Genomic DNA, 18,234 nt, shown 5'->3' on the forward strand with positions numbered 1-18,234 from the left:
GTTTCTTTCTAATAAAATAAAATAAATCAAGTCCTGTAATAGGTATTGCGAAAATTACTGTTTTCACTTTCCCATTCAATCAAAAGTCCACAACCTACAAAAATAAAGAAAAACGTGAGTTGACGTTTCTCATTATATAAAAATAAAAAAATTAAGTTTCAAAGTTACAACTTTGAGACTTACCAGTCTAACGCCAAAAGTTGAAACTAGAACCTACAAGAAGTTTCGTTAAAATAAATATTTAAAAAAAAATTCACTAACGTCTGACCTGAAAGAACTAAAAAAAGTAAAAGAAATGAACTTTTACCTAAATCCTGAGCTAAATCCAAAAATGAAATCCAGAAAATATTTCATCAATGAATACATTCTCCCCTTCCTTTCCTACTGAATTTTAACGTGTTTTTTGACCATCTAAAAAGAAACAAGTTCCCAGGCATCCGAAGGTCAAAATGAGACAAAACCTAAAAAAAAAGATTAGTACTATAGACGAAAAACATTTTTCACAAGAGATCTACCAAAACAAAAACGTGACCAAATTTATAATTTTTTTCATGTTGTGAAAAGCGTTTAATTTAAGTGAAAGAGAAGTGTGAAAGAGAAGAAAGACGATAGAGAGGGAGAGAAAGGTAAAACAAAAAAAGGGAAAAGGGAAAAATAGAGGAAATAGGAAAAAGGAAAGAATGAAAAAGGGGAAAGGGAAAGACGGTATCATTTAAAATAAAGGTGGCTAGAAAGACGGAAAAACGGAAAGAGATAAAAAAGGAAATAAATAACCAAAAATGAGTAAAAAAAATGCAAAATAAAAAAAATGAACAAGAAAAAAGAAATAAATGACAATAATGAAATAAACGAGATAAAATGAAGGGGAAAATGAAAAAAATGGAAAAAAATGAAATGAAACGAAAGGTGAAAAAGAAGAAAAAAGAAAAAAGAAAGCGTAAAAAAGGGTGAAGTGGGTGAAGGGAAAGTGTGAGAGGAGAAAGGAAAAAGAAGGGTAGAAGAGTATAAGAAAATGGTTAATTAAACTAAAAAAAAAGTTTAAAAAAATAAACTTATCGTCACGTCTTACGGTCTTAGTAGTTTAACTAACGGAAAGTCGTGTCACATGATATAATACACGTGATTATTAAATAACCTCGTACTTATTTTTAATTAATTTAAAATATCATGTTACATAACGCAAATCTATACAGGATTGATAAATTATCACTACAGAAATTTATTGATAAAATTTAATATCATTATTTATCTTTCAGATAATTATCAATAAATATCATTAACATTAAATAACTTACAGAAATTTATTGATAAAATCTTTTAACACTTAATAATATCATTATTTATTTTTCAGATTATTGTCAATAAATATCATTAATGTTAAATATCTTATAGAAATTCATCGATAAAATTTTTAACACTTAATACGATTAAATATCTTTCAGATAATTATCAATAAATATCATTAATGTTAAATATTGTTATATTTTTCCAGTTGTTTATCGATGATCATCATAATACGTTAATTATCGATTTATTTAGTACGATAAAATGTGATAATTATCGATAAAGTGATAATTATCGATATTTATCCCCCCAAAAAATTTCCCGATGTATATAAAATTAGTTACGCCACTTTAATTTATCCGTCACGGAGAAATAACTGACGGTCATTATTGAATTACGATTTTCTACATCACACGCATTCAACACGTAACCTGGGCATTTTTAAAATATTGTAACCCATACGCAATTACGTTCAAGTTAGAATTTCAATTTCAAATTGAAATTTTCGATTTGAATGTACAATTTCCAAAATGTGATCATATCCCAAACCAAATTTGGAGACATATTTAGTATTTGATTATCGCCTTGAACTTATGGCTCAAATTTACCAGAAGGATGGAAAATCGCAAATTAAATTCAGAGTGGGCTACAACAGCATTTTGTTGACATTTGAGAAATTGAGAGTCAGAGAAATTAAAGAAAATCAATCATTTTGTTTGTATTCATCCAAACGATGCTAAAAAAAAAAATTTTTTTGAGAAACGAAAAAAAAGAATACAATTCTTATCAGTTATGGCAGACGGCGCAGTCTAAAGTATTTTATTAGATTAATAATACTTAAAAAATTGAAATATTTACAATCTATTTACAAAATAATGTTCATTACTAGTATTCATATCATTCTATGAATTGACACTTCATACTTCTGATTTAATGCTACTTTTAAAACCAGTAATAATAATAACTAGCGAAAGATATTTTTGCGGTGTACAATCCCTATATTTTTTTTTGTCTAATTAGTAGAGGCAAGGTCTTTTTTTCTCTGTTTTAATTCCCAACATTTGACCTTATGGATCTTATGGAAGCGGCGGATAAACGTCGATTTTTATTATATTCTTCAATTTTATCGCGTCGATGATTCCATCTTATCAACGCATGATATGATCTTAAAATTAATTTATTTAATATAACTAATCCACCAGATGCAATCGCAAGTGATGGAATAAGATCATATGTTATCACACTATTGTAATATAGCCCTTGGATAATGATTTGAGGTACATCTTCAATAAAGATGTTTATGATACTACCCCAAAGCATTATTTTTTTTGATCTTTGAGTCAAAGGAATCGAAAATATTTTAAGGCCAAATAAATCCGATGATAAAGTGCTTAATATTTGTATATCAATGGCTGAAAATAATGTGCACATTGATGATAATGCCAGAGACTCTTTAATCCATTTAGAGAACAAAGGATTTGTTGCCATTTCAGATACAAAAATATTTATGGCAAATAAAATATTTATTACAATAGGTAAAATAAAGAATATCATACTAAATAATAATAAATAAGAAAATTAGTAATCAATTAAATTAATCTTCAAAATAATATAAATAAAATAACATTAATGAATTTCTTACGTTGGGATTTTTAAATGTGGTGTATTATTAACTTTTAATAATACAAATGCTAAATCCACAGCAAAATCTTGTATTATAAACCAGGTATCAAATATTACAGAGTTTTTTGCCTCAGGATTTTTTAGACGAGCCAAAATATATAATATTATTAATACAACTAAACCTACTATAAATATTATAATCAATGAACGATATTCTTCAAAATAATTTCCTGTAAAGTAATAGAATTAAAATTTAATAAAATATTAATCAAATACAAATGTCAAAAATATTTAATGAACACACTTACGGGTCATTATAAATGGTGCACTTTCATCAATTAAAGATGTATATTCATTAGATGAAAGTGCAGTAAACCTTTTTTGTTTGATCAAGGTTCTTAAAATTTCAAATATTGTTTGGGAGTTTGGTTCAATTATATGATCATCTTTAGCTTCATTTATTTTAAATGTTAATAATATTTTTTTTGGAGAAGTAGTGTCATATTTCCATATACCACTTGTCGATATCCTCTGTTCAGTTACTGGAATTGTTTTAGAAAATTCTCGAATCATACTCTTAAAAAATACTGAATGATTTGTTTGGAGAAATTTCAAACTTCCTTCTTCATTTAACCGAAGTAATCCAGTAACTGAATTTGAATGTTGTACTGGCGTATTAAGTGGTTCTAATAAATAAAGTAACAGACAGATAGAATATAAATTTTTCAATTCGATTATTTAAAAATTTTAAAAAAAAGATGTATATATTACCTGTTGAAAATGTCCAAATATTCTTTTTGATAATTCCTATTAAAGGTTCATCTCTCTCTTGAGAGATGACAAAATTATTATCAACCAACACATAATAGGAGGAGTTTGGTTGACTAAATGTACTTTCGAAAATTGGGATATGCACTGTATAGTTGTCACTTCCAACAGTACATAGTTTATGATCTCCCGAAAATGTTTGTCTTAATAGATCTGGTTTACTGGGATCATCACTTTGTTGAAATATTGAAACATTCGCAGTAGATAACTTTACTGGAATGGTATATTTGATCATTATTTCTTTAATCAAAGGATCAACAACTTCATTAATAGCTGGCTTTGTTGTTTCAATTACAGGACAACCATATTCAGTACCTACAGATATTAAAAAGAAAATATTAAATAAATATATATATATATACCCTATAAAAAATTTTTCAGAAAAATGACCCTGTATTTGAGTTTCTTTGGAATAAAAACTAGAAAATTTTTTTATAGAATGTAAAGAAAGAAAAGCTTACTTCGATTATTTAATCTTGGTATAGATTTTAATAAAAACTCTAGTTTATTGTTATTCTGATTCTTTATTCCAACAATAGTATTATTTATATGAAATGTATTAAAATGAAAGAACTCTGGTCCAAAAGATTCCCATAATTGCGTATAATTACCATTATCATCTAAAAGATAAAAATCCATTGTACTGTGAATATGCTCCATAAGAAATCCTCCATAATATAAAATTTCAAAATCAATGTCCGTATTACTATTTGTTGGATTAGAAATTCTATTTAATTGTTCTAAGGCCCCAGTTGATAAAAATCTCAACTGATAGTAATTTATCTCAGTCCGGGATTTACTATTCTTCTTATTTATGACTGTATTATTTAATGCCATAATACATACATATCCTTCGGCATTATAAGTCACAGTACATGAATTAATTGTTATATTATTTAATCTTTTAGTGGTTTGGTAAACCAGATAAGGTATTGTGGGGGAATCTGTACCTTCTCTTAGAAAAGATACATATACTCTCCAGTATTGAAGATTTGGATCTGATCCTTTTGCTTCATTATATTTTAAAATATATATAAAACCAAACCCTCCATCTATTAATAAAAAATTTAAACTATCAACTAAGGTATATGATAATAGATTTGGTGCATGAAATTCACCATTTTTATGTCCCACTACTTCTCCTGTTATAATATCTCTAAAATAAGGTGAAAAAGTTAATTGACTAAACAATAAAATATTTTCAAAAAAAAAAACTAATTGTCATTCATAAAAATACTTACGGATTGCTAAACCAATGCCATGCTGCTATTCCTTCTTTATCTGGTTTTTCAATACTAATAAACCCTTTATATGGTACTATGCTACGTTCAACAAATCCATTAGCATTTCCTAAATATATTTCACTAAAAAAATGTTATTATTAAATCACTATTATTGACTTTCATTAATGAGAATTTCCATCATTCAAACTTACTTTATAGACTCATTCCTGTAATTAATTATTATGCCATATTTTCCCTTAACACCATTGTTTGATTTAACATAAACTATCATTACATGATTATCAGTTAAGGATAAAATATCCATATTAATGGGACAAATTGCTTCCACAGGAAGAGTGTAATTAAAATCCATATATTCTATTTTTCCTGTTTTATCCATCAATCGTAAATGTAAATAAGGTAACATGCATGCTGGATCTTTATCTTCAAAGGCCATCCAAATTATCAAAGAACCATCTAAACTATAGGAGTAAGTATTATATAATTTTAACCCATTAATTGGTTCTTCATAAATAAATGATATATCTTGGGTTGATATATCTTGAAGGGATGTAGTTTGAGATGATGAAATATTTTGAGAAGAAGATAGTACGTTTTGAGATGAAGCAAAAAAGCAACAGATGGATAATAAACAGACAAAGGTGATCAACATCTTTGAATTGAACATTTTTACTAAGAGACTTGAAAAATGATAATGATAATTGATAAATTTTTTATTTGGGAGATAGACTTGAAAAATGATAATGATAATTGATAATTTTTTTACTTGAGAGATTACAGCAGAACAACAGAACATTTATATATATTTCTCATCATTATAATCTAAATTTATTTATTAACTATTAATAACTTTTCTTTTTATCAAACATGTTTCAAAAAAAAAATTATAATCAAATGTGTTTCAAAAAAAAAGCATTTCTATTACTATACTACCAAATTTGTATTTCAAAAACTGATCTGCGTTGCTTTATTAACATGTAAAAAAACGTGGTGATCAATATCACACGGTCTTCATTTTTTTTATCCGCAAAGAATTTTTTTTACAGAAGCTTTCATTAGTATAATACATTAATTTTAACTATAAAAACTGTGAAAATATATTATAGAAATTTGAATTAGTTCATTAATAGTTAGTAATTAGTAGTTAATTAGTAATTTAAATGGAAAAATTAATTGTTATCTTTAAAAGTAATTTGAAACCTAGTATTTGGTATTGCACATGCATTTGGTATCAAAGGAGTTGTAAAACGTCCATTGCCTTGTACAAATAAATTTTGGAAGCAATTAAAGCATAAGCATGAACTTAAACATATAGTAATAAAATATTAAATTTATTAAATTTATTAAAATTTATCATAATTTTGGTGATAAAATTATGATATCACTGCTGGCAGAAAATTTTGACATTTTGGTGTATTACTCTATGATCATTGGATGCAAAATGGTGCAATAAATAAGCCAATTTGCTGACATTTTGACATATTATTCCTCATCTATTGTACCTGGAGATATGAAACCATTACCATTTGTGAGACGACTCTAGTGAAGCAGAACAGTATTGCAAGGGAATGGAAGGATATTCATGAAATAAAGTTTATGTCTTAATTTAGCGTAAAACAATGGGAGCGAGGTAACACAGCATAAAAAATAGAACAATTTTAACACGATACATTCCTATTGTCATGATCACCGGTTAAACCGATCTATTTTAAGATAACAATCCGTACTACGGAGACATGACATGCTACACGTAACATGTTACAGTCGTTACATTCGTTACAATACACTTAAACTTATACAGGGTAATATAAATATATAATAATTTACTTATTCCTGTTTTTCCGTGTTTTTTTATTCCATGTTATTTCCGTAAATGTATCATATTCACGGAGTTTATAGCCTCAAACATGAAAATTATCCAAGTTACTTAAATTATTTTCTCATAAATGTATCATTTTCACGGAGTTTTTCAGAAATTACGTTTTACAAAGGTTAGTTTAATTAGTATTTCAATTTAACTTATAATTATGAATAATAGTTAATTTTCTATTACTATTAAAAATTAATTATATTTTATTCCTATTACTTTATTATTACTGTCCAAAAAGAATTTAATTACTAGTATTTAAAAAATTTATAAAATAATTATATTAATAATTAAAATTGATGAACTGCAATAAATATTATATATATATATATACTACAATTAGTACAATATGTAAAATCCATTATCTATATACCGAACAATCTCTCGCTTTCATGAAAGAATATGAAAATGAGGATAAAGAAAGTGAAGAGGAGAAAAAGAAAATTATTCTCTTAATACTGTGACTTGAAATCGACTAGTCAATCGTGCATTCAAATTAGCAATATCACTGTAATTACTGCGGTTATCATACTTTTTAATAAAAACATAAATGTTTTTAGACTTTATATTCCAAATTTTTCGAGTATGACGTCTTAGCACGTGCTTTGCATTTCATATGAGAAAGATAGCATAATCACGCCAAAGTAAAAATCAAGTTATGTTATTTCTACTAAAATATATGTGAAATATCAACAGTTAAAAACTATCGTTATTTCTACTAAAATATATGTGAAATATTTACTCAATTATCTAAACGTGATAACAACGAATTCAAAGTGAATTTCAGTTTGACTAGATTATTAGTATAGTTAATGTAATATTTGAGTTTTTACGATACTGATAATAAGCTTGTAAGGTAATTATTGTTCTTGAGATTTTCTGCATTATATCTTTATATAATTTACTAGGGGATATTAAGAAATGATAACAATGATAACATTAAAATGATAGAATAAAAAAAATAAATAAATAAATATAAATAGATCTCTTAAGTAATTATTTTAACAATTTGCCACTGATAAAAGAATAACATTATGAATTTTCATTATATTTAATTTTTAATTTTTTGAATATCACATTTTAATAAAAAGAATCCGATAGACAATACTATACGTAAAAAACTCCGGCTACGTGTTATATGGTACCACTGCTTCGAATTACTTCGAATTATCTAGCCCATTCTAAAAACCTTTCAAAAGCTGTATCTTCATTTTATATTTTTCTTGTCTTACTTTCCGTTTCAAAAATTAACATACGCCATAATTTCTTTCTTTACAAATAGCTCGGATTCCTCATCTAAAGTCTGTATATGAATCAAAGAATATAAAAAATCAATGATTTGGCTTATTAATTACTCTTTGATATTTAGTGCAAATAGTAATCAACATACCATCATCATTTCTTTGATTAAGTCTTCAGCTGGCTTTTTATTACTACATAAATGATCAATAACAAAAGAGAATAATTCATCTTCTTGTACGCCGAGATATTCAACAATTTTTTTTATTTACAAATGGCTGTAACTTTTTGCTAAGAACATTCTGTTGTGAAATAATTATTATTTATGTTAATAAAAACAAAGATTTTTTTAAAAAAAGGAAGAAAATTTTGAACCACATATGAAACTTACCTCATCTAATTCTTCCTATTTAACATTCCGTTGATATAGTTGCCACTATTAAATTCTTAACTAATTTTCTTTTTCCTTTCTTCGGCTCTCTATATTTCAAAGGCGACATTTACGTTTTGATTCAATACCTTATTAATCGTCAAATTCCTCATCTTCAGCTAGGGCCATAAATGCCGCGCGACGTTTTGATGCAAGATTAAGAGTTAGTTCTGGTTTAACGCTATTATTTTGTGAAGCACCAATTGTGGCAAGCGTTAAAATATCTTTTTCATTATTTAATTCTGCTTCCATAGCTTCTCGAGTGTTTGTAATCGATGTTGCTCAAGCACAATTTCTTGCTGTTCTCAACCTATCTATCTGCCTCATCCATAGCCAATTCACGTACTCTGTTGTCGATGGAACCACCAACAAGATCTACATAAATTATAAAAAAGTTAAAATTCATAATTTCTCCGTTAAATTGATTACAAGATGAAATGTAGAATAAACCTCCTGTATTTGTAATAATATTCTTCTTGACCGCTATCAGCTTCAATGTCATCGCCCCATTCCGCTAAACTTTCTCGTCCATTATTTGCCGATCTCGAATTTGTTTTTCTCTAACATCTAAATCTCGTTCTGCTTCACGTTCACGATTTGTTGCCATTGTTTCTTCTCTATGTTGCCATCTTCTTTCTCTAATATAAGATAATTATTATTAAAATCAGTATATAAAATCCAAAAACAAAATATTAAATAATTTAATATACCCCTTTAAAAGCAATTTCCATTTCAGTTTTTCTTTTAGCTTGTCTGCGTTGTTCCTCTTCTTTATCTCTAAAATATAAGATTTGCGTCTTGATTCTCTTGCAGGAACAAAATTTACTGGTTGATGATAATGTCCATATTACTGATCTCGATCTCTATAGCGTTAGCGATCCCGCTCTCTCTCTCACACGTTCCTTCTCTCTATTTTCCCTTCCATGTGAACGTTCTCTTTCTTTTTCAGCTTTAGCTCTACGATTTGCTCGTTCTTCCTCTTCTCTCTAACGCTCTCGCAGCACGTTCTCGAAAGAATACTATTTCTCGGTAAATAACGAAGATCCTTTTGATCTGGAGAGAAGATCAGCCGGTAAATCTGTGTCATCATCCTTTTCTCCATGTTCTGTTTATTTCTGTAGCTGGTGATGTTCAATGAGCTAGTTTATTTTCATGCTGTGAATTTATTGAAGGTTGTAGATCTCTTCTATCCTGTGGCTTAGTCATGTCTTCAACAACGTGATAACAAGGCATTTTATCTAACTCTGTATCATGCTGAAAGACAATAATTGACATCAATTATGATAGTAAAAAAAAGAAAGAAAAAAATTATTTCTATAGTTTAATACAGACCACCGTTCCCGGTCTTGAAGCCTCATATTGAGCAATATATCATTTTCTTGTAGTTTCATCGGCTTTAACCTATAATTGTGTGGATAAAATGGTATTTAGTAGATGAAAAATTAGGATCAAAAGTAAATCAAGAAGTTGATTACTTACTATTAACTTTTTTATCCTTCACCACCAAGTACACGCAAAGCACGTAGTACACTGTCTATCAGCATCAGCATATTCCGCAAATTCAAAAACCTTTGGATTTCCGGATTGGTCTTTAACTCGTTTCGAAGATTTTAATGTACCACAAGTCTTTGCAATCGCCAGATAAGCAAATCAAAAAAAAAAACAAAAATAAATTGTCAGCTAAAGTATTTGATAAAATCATACCGGAAGATGTTCATGAGTGCGCCCAATAAGCGCATTAAAGCTTTCAAGACTAAGATAAATTCGAAAGCTATCTGAGAAAAAAAATTTTAGCATCCAAAATAATATGCGTTTTAGGTCGTAAGAAAATTATACAAAAGTTTTTTCTTAATCGCACCTCCAAATATTTACGCCTTCTTTTAAAGCTCCAGGGTTCATAAAAATCCAATTTGATAATATAGTGTTCATTAAAATCTTCATCCCTTCGATTGGAAAATCATCGTCAACTTATTGACAAGTATCGATATATAGCATTCATTTGCCCACCATAAAATTAAATAATTGATCACTACCTTGAGAATTTTTTCATCAGTTACTCCCGGTGATATCTCTCCAATGAAAAGAGTTGTCAATTTTGCCATTGGTGATATACCGCCCAAAGGTATACCATAACCTGGTCTAGATAAGCTGTGCGTTGTGTGGGAGTACCAGAAGTATAGCCACCCCGCGAGGTTTGTCCATTAAATTAGATTATATCAAATAATTAAATTAAGAGGTTGTTTAAATATTATCTATAATGGTATTAATTTTTTACTATCCTTAATTCTTATTATATAATTTTAGGTAAGAGGACCGCCTGGTGAAGTAAAAGGTGGTCGTTCGTAAGGTCGATATTGAGCTGTGAAATAACAGTAAGTAAAATGTTTTAAATATAAATTTTTTTTTTGAAAATTATTCTCGTATAAAATTATCTCTTCATCATCAGAATCTCTATTTTTATCCTTTGTTGTATAACTAACTCTTTTACGTTTATCCAATTACTGATACCTTGTGATTTCTCGAAATCTACTACTGCGTCACATCTCAGTTTCCATATTTTGTTGTAAACAAGCGTCATATTTATAGATCACTGATCATCAACAACCTTGTATCTTCAACCTTACAATGTTTGTACTTCCAAATTTTAAAATTAATTATTCCATGCGTAATCTCATATAATAAATTTTCCAACGGAAACAATCTTGATTTTAGCGTGATCAAATCATAATATTGCCTCCGTTCATCCCCATTTTCTATAAAGACGTTAACTGCTTCTTTCCATAGATCAAATAAAACACATGTTCCACTTCTTCATTGCATCTTACACATTTATTTGATGAAACCTCATAAACTCTCCTTTGATACAAAACATCGTAAGTTGGTCGATTGAATGAAATTTTTAATTCTAAAAGCTCTAGTTTGAGGATCCATCGCACTAGTTGATGAATTTATTACTTTAATTTCGTTACGAATTAGCATGAACGAAATTGGCCAATTAATATCGAAACTTATGTTAATAACAATTAATTGTTCTAATTGCTTTAATAGCATCATTTCTGCCTTCAGTTATTGTTAAGATAACTAACGAAGATCTTTGGCCCATTTTCTATAGTAACCTTCAATTATAAAATTATTCCAACGCAGATTATAATATATTACTCCAGATAATTCCAATGTCTAACATCGAAGATGCATTGTTCATAAGTTCCTTTTTCACTCCTTCAATTTTCACATTAAAATCTGATATATCTTAGAATTCATCATGACTCCAAATAACTTGTAATTTTTTTCCGATATTATTTGATATAAAAACTTTAATAAAGTATAGTTTTGTAATCTATTTCTCCTATTACTTGTCTCATTCTTAAATTTTTCTAATTCTATAATAAATTTTTTATTATTAATTTCGATGTTGACGTACTTATAGCAATAATCCTATAGTGATAATTAATGTGATTAAAATTCTTTTCATTTCGTTAACATTAATACTAAATTTTAAATTTGTATTAAAAATTTTCTTATATATCGTCGTAATTCTAAATTCAACGTTCCCCATTGTTTGTCTGTTTCCTTCTATATTGTTATTATATTTAAATATGTTTAAATATAATATAAATGAAGAAAACAGGACGGGAACTCTACCATAATGTCCCATTGAGTTATATTTTTAAATCTTTATATAAGATTTCTGTTGAGTAACGTAGTACAAGTTTTAATTAGTCCATATTATTAATAATCACGTGATTAAATGTAACTTCAAAAGTTTACTTTTTTTTTGTGTCCGTACAACATATTTAAACATGGTTAGCATTTAGTAAATATATAAGAATCGATAATTTGTGAAAATCATATCATTAAAATTGATTCATCCGCAAATTTAATAATTTGACGTGCTTTCTCATCTATTTTAAAAGAATAGGGAATAAACTAAATTTCATAATGAAATATTTAATATAATTTCCTTGTATCATTTCTTCAATTACTGGCGTGGGGTTTTCGAATTTTTCTTCTCTCATTTCTTTATTCCAAACTGAAAAAATAGTCCCTAAAAGAGATAGAAATTGCATCAAAATTGTATGTCTTTTTTTAAAAGTAAAATATGATAAAATAAGAATACTTCACATACCATTTAACTTTGGATTATAAATACATTTAAAATATGATGACATCAATTGGTGACCACCAATGATCAGGAACTTCAATTTCCTGATAGAGAGTATTAAATACTGTAAATAAATTTAATATCCTAAAACAAAAGAAATTGTCTAAGCAAAGAAAATAAATTTTTTTAAATTAAATTTAAAATTTGCGTTTTACGCACTCCAGCTTTAGTGGCACTGTAAACACCAAAAGTAAACACCGGACGTATTGCAGTGATTGAAGCCGTGTTAATTATACTAATACCACCTTGCGGATTATTTTGTTTTAAATACTATGATTGGAATGCAAGTTTCGTTCCTATAATAAAAGAAATCGTTATAATTATCTAATTGTTTCAGGGATAAATAATTGAATTTTTTTACCGTAAATTACACCAATAAGATTGATTTCTATAAGTTTTCTAAAGTGTGTTGGTTCTTTTAGTGAATCTTTCAACATTCCATTTTCAATATCCGTAATAGCAGCATTATTAATTACGATTTTAAAATAAAGTAGATAAAGTTAAATTCATTAAAAACTTTTTATTCACAATAAAATAAAGATTTCTTATAAATCAGCATAAACTTACATCAATTTGTCCAAATGTTTGTTTAGTTTTATCAAATAAGCTTATTAGTTCATTCCACTTGCTTACATCCGTCGGTTTTATGAAAAATCGCAATCATTTCTGACTTACTAATAAAAAAAAAGATATTATTAATTACTGATAAATAGATATGATATTACTTTTTTTTCTTACTTTACGTTAAATTCTTTGGCAATTTTCTCGCTGGCATCTTCATTAACATCAGCGATAACATTTTCCTCTAAAAATAAGTTTCATGATTTATATTTATAATTTTGTAGAATCGAAATTTATAATAAAAGTAAGCATATTACATTTACCCTTCATCGCTCGACTAAACGTGTCGCAATTGCTAAATAGTTTATCAGATAGATATATAACAAGATTATAAAAACATGATGAGATTCATAATCCTTTTTTTTTTTATTTTTTTTAAGAATACATACGACCAATTCCCGAGGACTTACCTGAATTAACCAAACTTCTTAATAAATTTAAAAATGTCATGAAAATTATATAGGGATCACAATTTTGGAATAAATTAAATAAATTACCAGTAAATAATAGCAACTTTCAGTTTCCTTTGACTTGTTGAGTAGTCATTACGAAAAAAAATAGGAAAAAAAAATATTATCGCAATGATATAATTCCGATGTTTGTTTATTTGTTCCTTTTAAAGTTCGCAAGTTCATGCACAAAAAAATTACAAAATTGGGCAAGATTTTGTTTTATGATACTTGAATTGTGCACCCTCAAAACGCGCATTAATGAAATAATAAATTGTAAAATTTTGTTTACAATGTATTTTACATTTTTAAACACTATATTATACATTTTTATATATTGTATTGTACGATTTTAAGTATTATATTACATATTTTGATCGGATACCATACATTGTATTTTTAAGTACATTGTATTAAAACATTAAACTATACGAAATTCTCTTTTCCACTACGTCGATTTTACTATTTTTAGTAGACGACAAAATTTGATGAACATTCTTAACGTCCTTATGTGTCTTATTTCCTATTACACTTATTACTAAAAAAGTTTAAAAAAATTTTAATACATGCTCGGGAACTTTTGTACATAAAAGATGCTTAATATTCAGTAAATTATATTTATTATATGTACATCTAATTTTTAAGTATTATCTTGAAAATAAAGTTTGAAAAAATTATATTTTAAATATCAATTATGAAAATTATACTGTATCAGATATAATATAAAGTTCTTATTGGAGATGCAGACAAAAATAAATCAAGCTTCTTAGATCCCCATAACCGTATTTAATATTACTAGGTATTATAAATATTGATAAAAATATGAATATATTTTTGTGTCTAGAATTAAAAATTGGATGGAAAAAATATATCTTCGCAAGTCAATATATACATTTCGTACTATCTCAAATAGATTCTATCACTCGAGGCTCTCTCATATCGCCGTGATTTTATCATCTAAGCAAGAAGTTATCAAGAAATTTCTCACAATCAGAGTAATACAAATATAGTAAGTAACTAGTCACAAGATTTTATTCAATAATAAATTTTTAAATAAAAAAAAATCTGATTACTAGTATATTTCATTTTACTACTATATAATTATAATATTGTAAATAATTGTTGAACTATATTTTCTAACCTTTTTTTTCTCTGAGGAATATTAATAGATTCGTGACTAACCTTGCCATGCTATATATGAGATTTATGCAACAAAATATAATAGAAATCGACAACGTATTATGGAATGATTTTAACCTAATATTGAAATGCCTTACCTTATACTTTATAATTTTGGTAATTCGCGAGAGATGGGAAGATTTTCATTAGATCGCGTAACACAAAAAATATTGGCGGTACGACGGTACGTCGGTACGTCGGTACGTTATAATTATTTTAAAGGAAAAAATTAAATAAATAGATCATCCAACTGAATAAAATTATAATTTCTTCACTAAGATCACAACGAATAAAAGACACAACGCTAGAATCACACAACAACTACAGTACATTAACCAAAGTATTCTGGGAAGCAGTAAAATGGTATTTTAAGACACTACATTACATATTTATATGAAAATACTCATATAAAGTTTATCTATTTATTATTATGTCGTATTATGGGATTTTTTTATAAAATTTATCTTAGACGCTATTTAAGTGAAATTTATATAAGAAACTATACTTGGGGTGAACAAATCTAAGATTCTTTATCAACTTAGATTATCTACCCTGCATAAAACTTTTTTAAATTTTTATAAAAACAATAAAAGACGAACGTGTCAACTTTTCAATAGTCGCAAAGAAACTTGAGATTTTGTGTCGTTGATCTCGTATTACATGACTTTTTGATAATTGAAACTAAAGACGTATGCTGGGTATAAATCATTTAAAGTATTGAAACCGATCATTGTTTTTTTGGATTTAACATAGTTTCTCTAGTTAAACTCCATCATATCCTATATCCTGCATATTATCAATAATAATAATAATATTTGAGATAATATTTATATAATCCTTAATTAAAATATATTTGACTATGTTACAGAATACACTTTGAAAAATTCATCACCAATTCTTTTAAATCTATCAAATGTTATATACATGTTATTCATTACAACTTTTTATATGAATTTACAGTATACTGACAGTATTAAATTTTAATAAACAGACGCTGTCAGCGTTATTGGTGACTATATTTCACGTCATTTTTTAGTGGTCAGAAACACTATTGCTTTTCTATAATTTTAAATATTTTAATGATATTCGGAATTTTTTTCGGTCACAATCGCGTGAAGATTGATATTCCGTCGGAATAGATCTAAAGCACTTTTCACTATATGTAATATCATTAATTACCGCTCCCTTATTATTTATAACTATAAAATTCGTAGTAATCTCCCGTTTGGAAAAAGTGAAATCTTTAATATTTGAATAAGTTAAAGGGATATGATGACTTTTCTTTGTTCTATGATGATTACATTTAATTTTAATACTAAAGTATTTATAATATTAGAAATATTTAAGTGAAGATGCTACTATATTACTACTGTATTACGCCTACAGTATATAACTGAATTCAATATAAAGAACGGTCAAATTTCCAATTTCATTTCAGATTCTTTAAAAATTACATTATCGTTAACATTAACTGTTAAGTATATTCATATTATAATGGTATGATAGTTAACTCAAATATTAAAAAACATTTTAAAGCTTCTTATCGCGTTTACCTAGTTTGAACCGACGGAATGTTTCTAGAAAAAAATCTTTAAATGTCTCGAATCTCGAGAACAGTGCGAGAACCTATATAATATTAATTCGTAATCCGCCTGATAAGCGGTGATCGACATATAGTATATACATTTTAAACGTTTTTCAGAATCCTTCTAATCTTACTTATTAAACAACTTCTAAAGTAATACTAAAGCAATGTCAAAGCAAAAAGAATACTCAGTTTCACTTATTTCTGCAGGAGAATTTATAGACAACTTGCATTATGGACCACTCAAATCCAAGAACACATACAATCCGATTTTCATACCGAATTGGAAGAGTTGAAAGGGTATTTGTTGTATTATTTAGTTTTTGTGTAGGCTATTATATTTTTGATCTGATTTCTACTTGGATATTTTTTTTTATAGGTTTGATTTCGACTTTTGATTTATTTCTTATAGGTAGTACGTTTTAGGATTTTATTTTGCGGACATCTTTTCGGTTCAGAATTTCTTTTCTTGTAGGTTTCTTTCTTTCGAATTTTTTTTTATTGTGTAGAATTCTTCATTCTGCTCGGACTTGATTTTTTTTCTTTTTTTTTTTGTAGGTAGCCTCGGTCCTTGGATTTTTCTTTTGTAGGTTCCTTCGATTCGAGCCTTTGAACCTTTCTTCTTGGTCCCGAGGGCTCGATGGTAAAGTATACAATTCAATCATAAGCCAGGTGTAGGCTCGACTCCTGCTTGGAGAACTTTGATCGTTTGTTGCTCTGACTTTAATTAGAACTTGGGCTTTGGGTTTTCTTTTGTAGTACTTCGATTCGAACTTGGGCTTTGGATTTTCTTTAAATTTTTTTTTTTATTTTAACGAAACGTTAACTAACGTTTCATTTTCTTTCTTTTTTTTCTAGACGGTCAGGCAGAACGCGAAGAGTTCGGTAGGGGTTTCGGCAAACTTTTATTACTTTTATTAAATCTTGCAATGAAACATTTTTAACATTTCGTTTTTTGTCTTGTAGGTAGTAGGTACTCCAATTTTTTTTCGGTTTCAATTTATGGACAGAATAGATGATTTTCGATCGAAATGAAACTCTATTTGATTTTGTTATTAACATTTCACAATTTTTTTGTAGATTATTTGGCTGGTAAATGAAACTCAATATTAAAATTTTTTTGTAGATCTTTCGGCTTAGTTTATGTTTAGACGGATTCGAATTTTGGAAATTATAGGTTTTGAAGTGAAGTCTTCGAAACTTTTTACTAACGTTTCTTTTTTTTTAAGTCTTGGTGTCGATCTAGGGGTTTGAGTTCGGTAAGAACGTTGTGAAACAATTTTTTGGGGTTTTTTTTTGACATTAGAAACATTTTTTAACGTTTCTTTTCTTTTCATGGACACTAGCCTAGCCTTAGAAATGACCTGCTGGTAAGTCCATTGGGAAGGGTTTTTTTGACATTGGCTTGAAGAAACGTACTAACGTTTCTTTTTTCTTTATTTTTTTCCTTCACCGTTCTCAACCTTCTCTCTCGCTCTTCCCACCTTACCCTTCTCACCTTTCCTCTCACTCTTCTTTCTCTCTTCCTCTTTACCCCTTCCTCTCTCTCTCTTATTTTCCCCGACCTTTCTTCTCTTACTTTTGTAGGGCGGAATTTCTTCATAAGTTTATTTATTATTATTAATTTTGGTTTTTTAATTTTTTTTTTATTTATCTTTCATTTTGTACAGTTATCGACAGATTTGTACTTCCTAGATCGTATTGGTAGGTTTTGTAGCGTTTC

The 18,234-nt window shown here is 27.6% G+C and overlaps 3 protein-coding genes across 3 annotated transcripts; all 3 read right to left on the reverse strand.

Moving 5' to 3' along the window:
- Nucleotides 1–2,331: 2,331 nt before the first annotated feature.
- OCT59_008553 (uncharacterized protein) lies at nucleotides 2,332–5,646 on the reverse strand (the record flags this gene model as incomplete). Its single annotated transcript, XM_025323139.2, has 7 exons — nucleotides 2,332–2,839; nucleotides 2,927–3,137; nucleotides 3,216–3,593; nucleotides 3,679–4,050; nucleotides 4,197–4,891; nucleotides 4,977–5,099; nucleotides 5,171–5,646. 7 exons carry the CDS (start codon nucleotides 5,644–5,646, stop codon nucleotides 2,332–2,334), a joined length of 2,763 nt encoding a protein of 920 aa, XP_025164349.2.
- A 2,962-nt stretch (nucleotides 5,647–8,608) lies between these two features.
- On the reverse strand, nucleotides 8,609–9,873 carry OCT59_008554 (uncharacterized protein; the record flags this gene model as incomplete). Its single annotated transcript, XM_066142562.1, has 7 exons — nucleotides 8,609–8,796; nucleotides 8,862–8,890; nucleotides 8,966–9,029; nucleotides 9,104–9,153; nucleotides 9,226–9,292; nucleotides 9,759–9,769; nucleotides 9,848–9,873. 7 exons carry the CDS (start codon nucleotides 9,871–9,873, stop codon nucleotides 8,609–8,611), a joined length of 435 nt encoding a protein of 144 aa, XP_065999433.1.
- A 38-nt stretch (nucleotides 9,874–9,911) lies between these two features.
- Nucleotides 9,912–10,565, reverse strand: OCT59_008555 (uncharacterized protein; the record flags this gene model as incomplete). The annotated part of the gene is made up of 6 exons (XM_066142563.1): nucleotides 9,912–9,916; nucleotides 9,995–10,049; nucleotides 10,135–10,141; nucleotides 10,220–10,290; nucleotides 10,374–10,458; nucleotides 10,549–10,565. 6 exons carry the CDS (start codon nucleotides 10,563–10,565, stop codon nucleotides 9,912–9,914), a joined length of 240 nt encoding a protein of 79 aa, XP_065999434.1.
- Nucleotides 10,566–18,234: the final 7,669 nt, after the last annotated feature.

Source organism: Rhizophagus irregularis, chromosome 16, assembly GCF_026210795.1.
Source record: "Rhizophagus irregularis chromosome 16, complete sequence".
Classification (NCBI taxonomy): Eukaryota; Fungi; Glomeromycota; class Glomeromycetes; order Glomerales; family Glomeraceae; genus Rhizophagus; species Rhizophagus irregularis.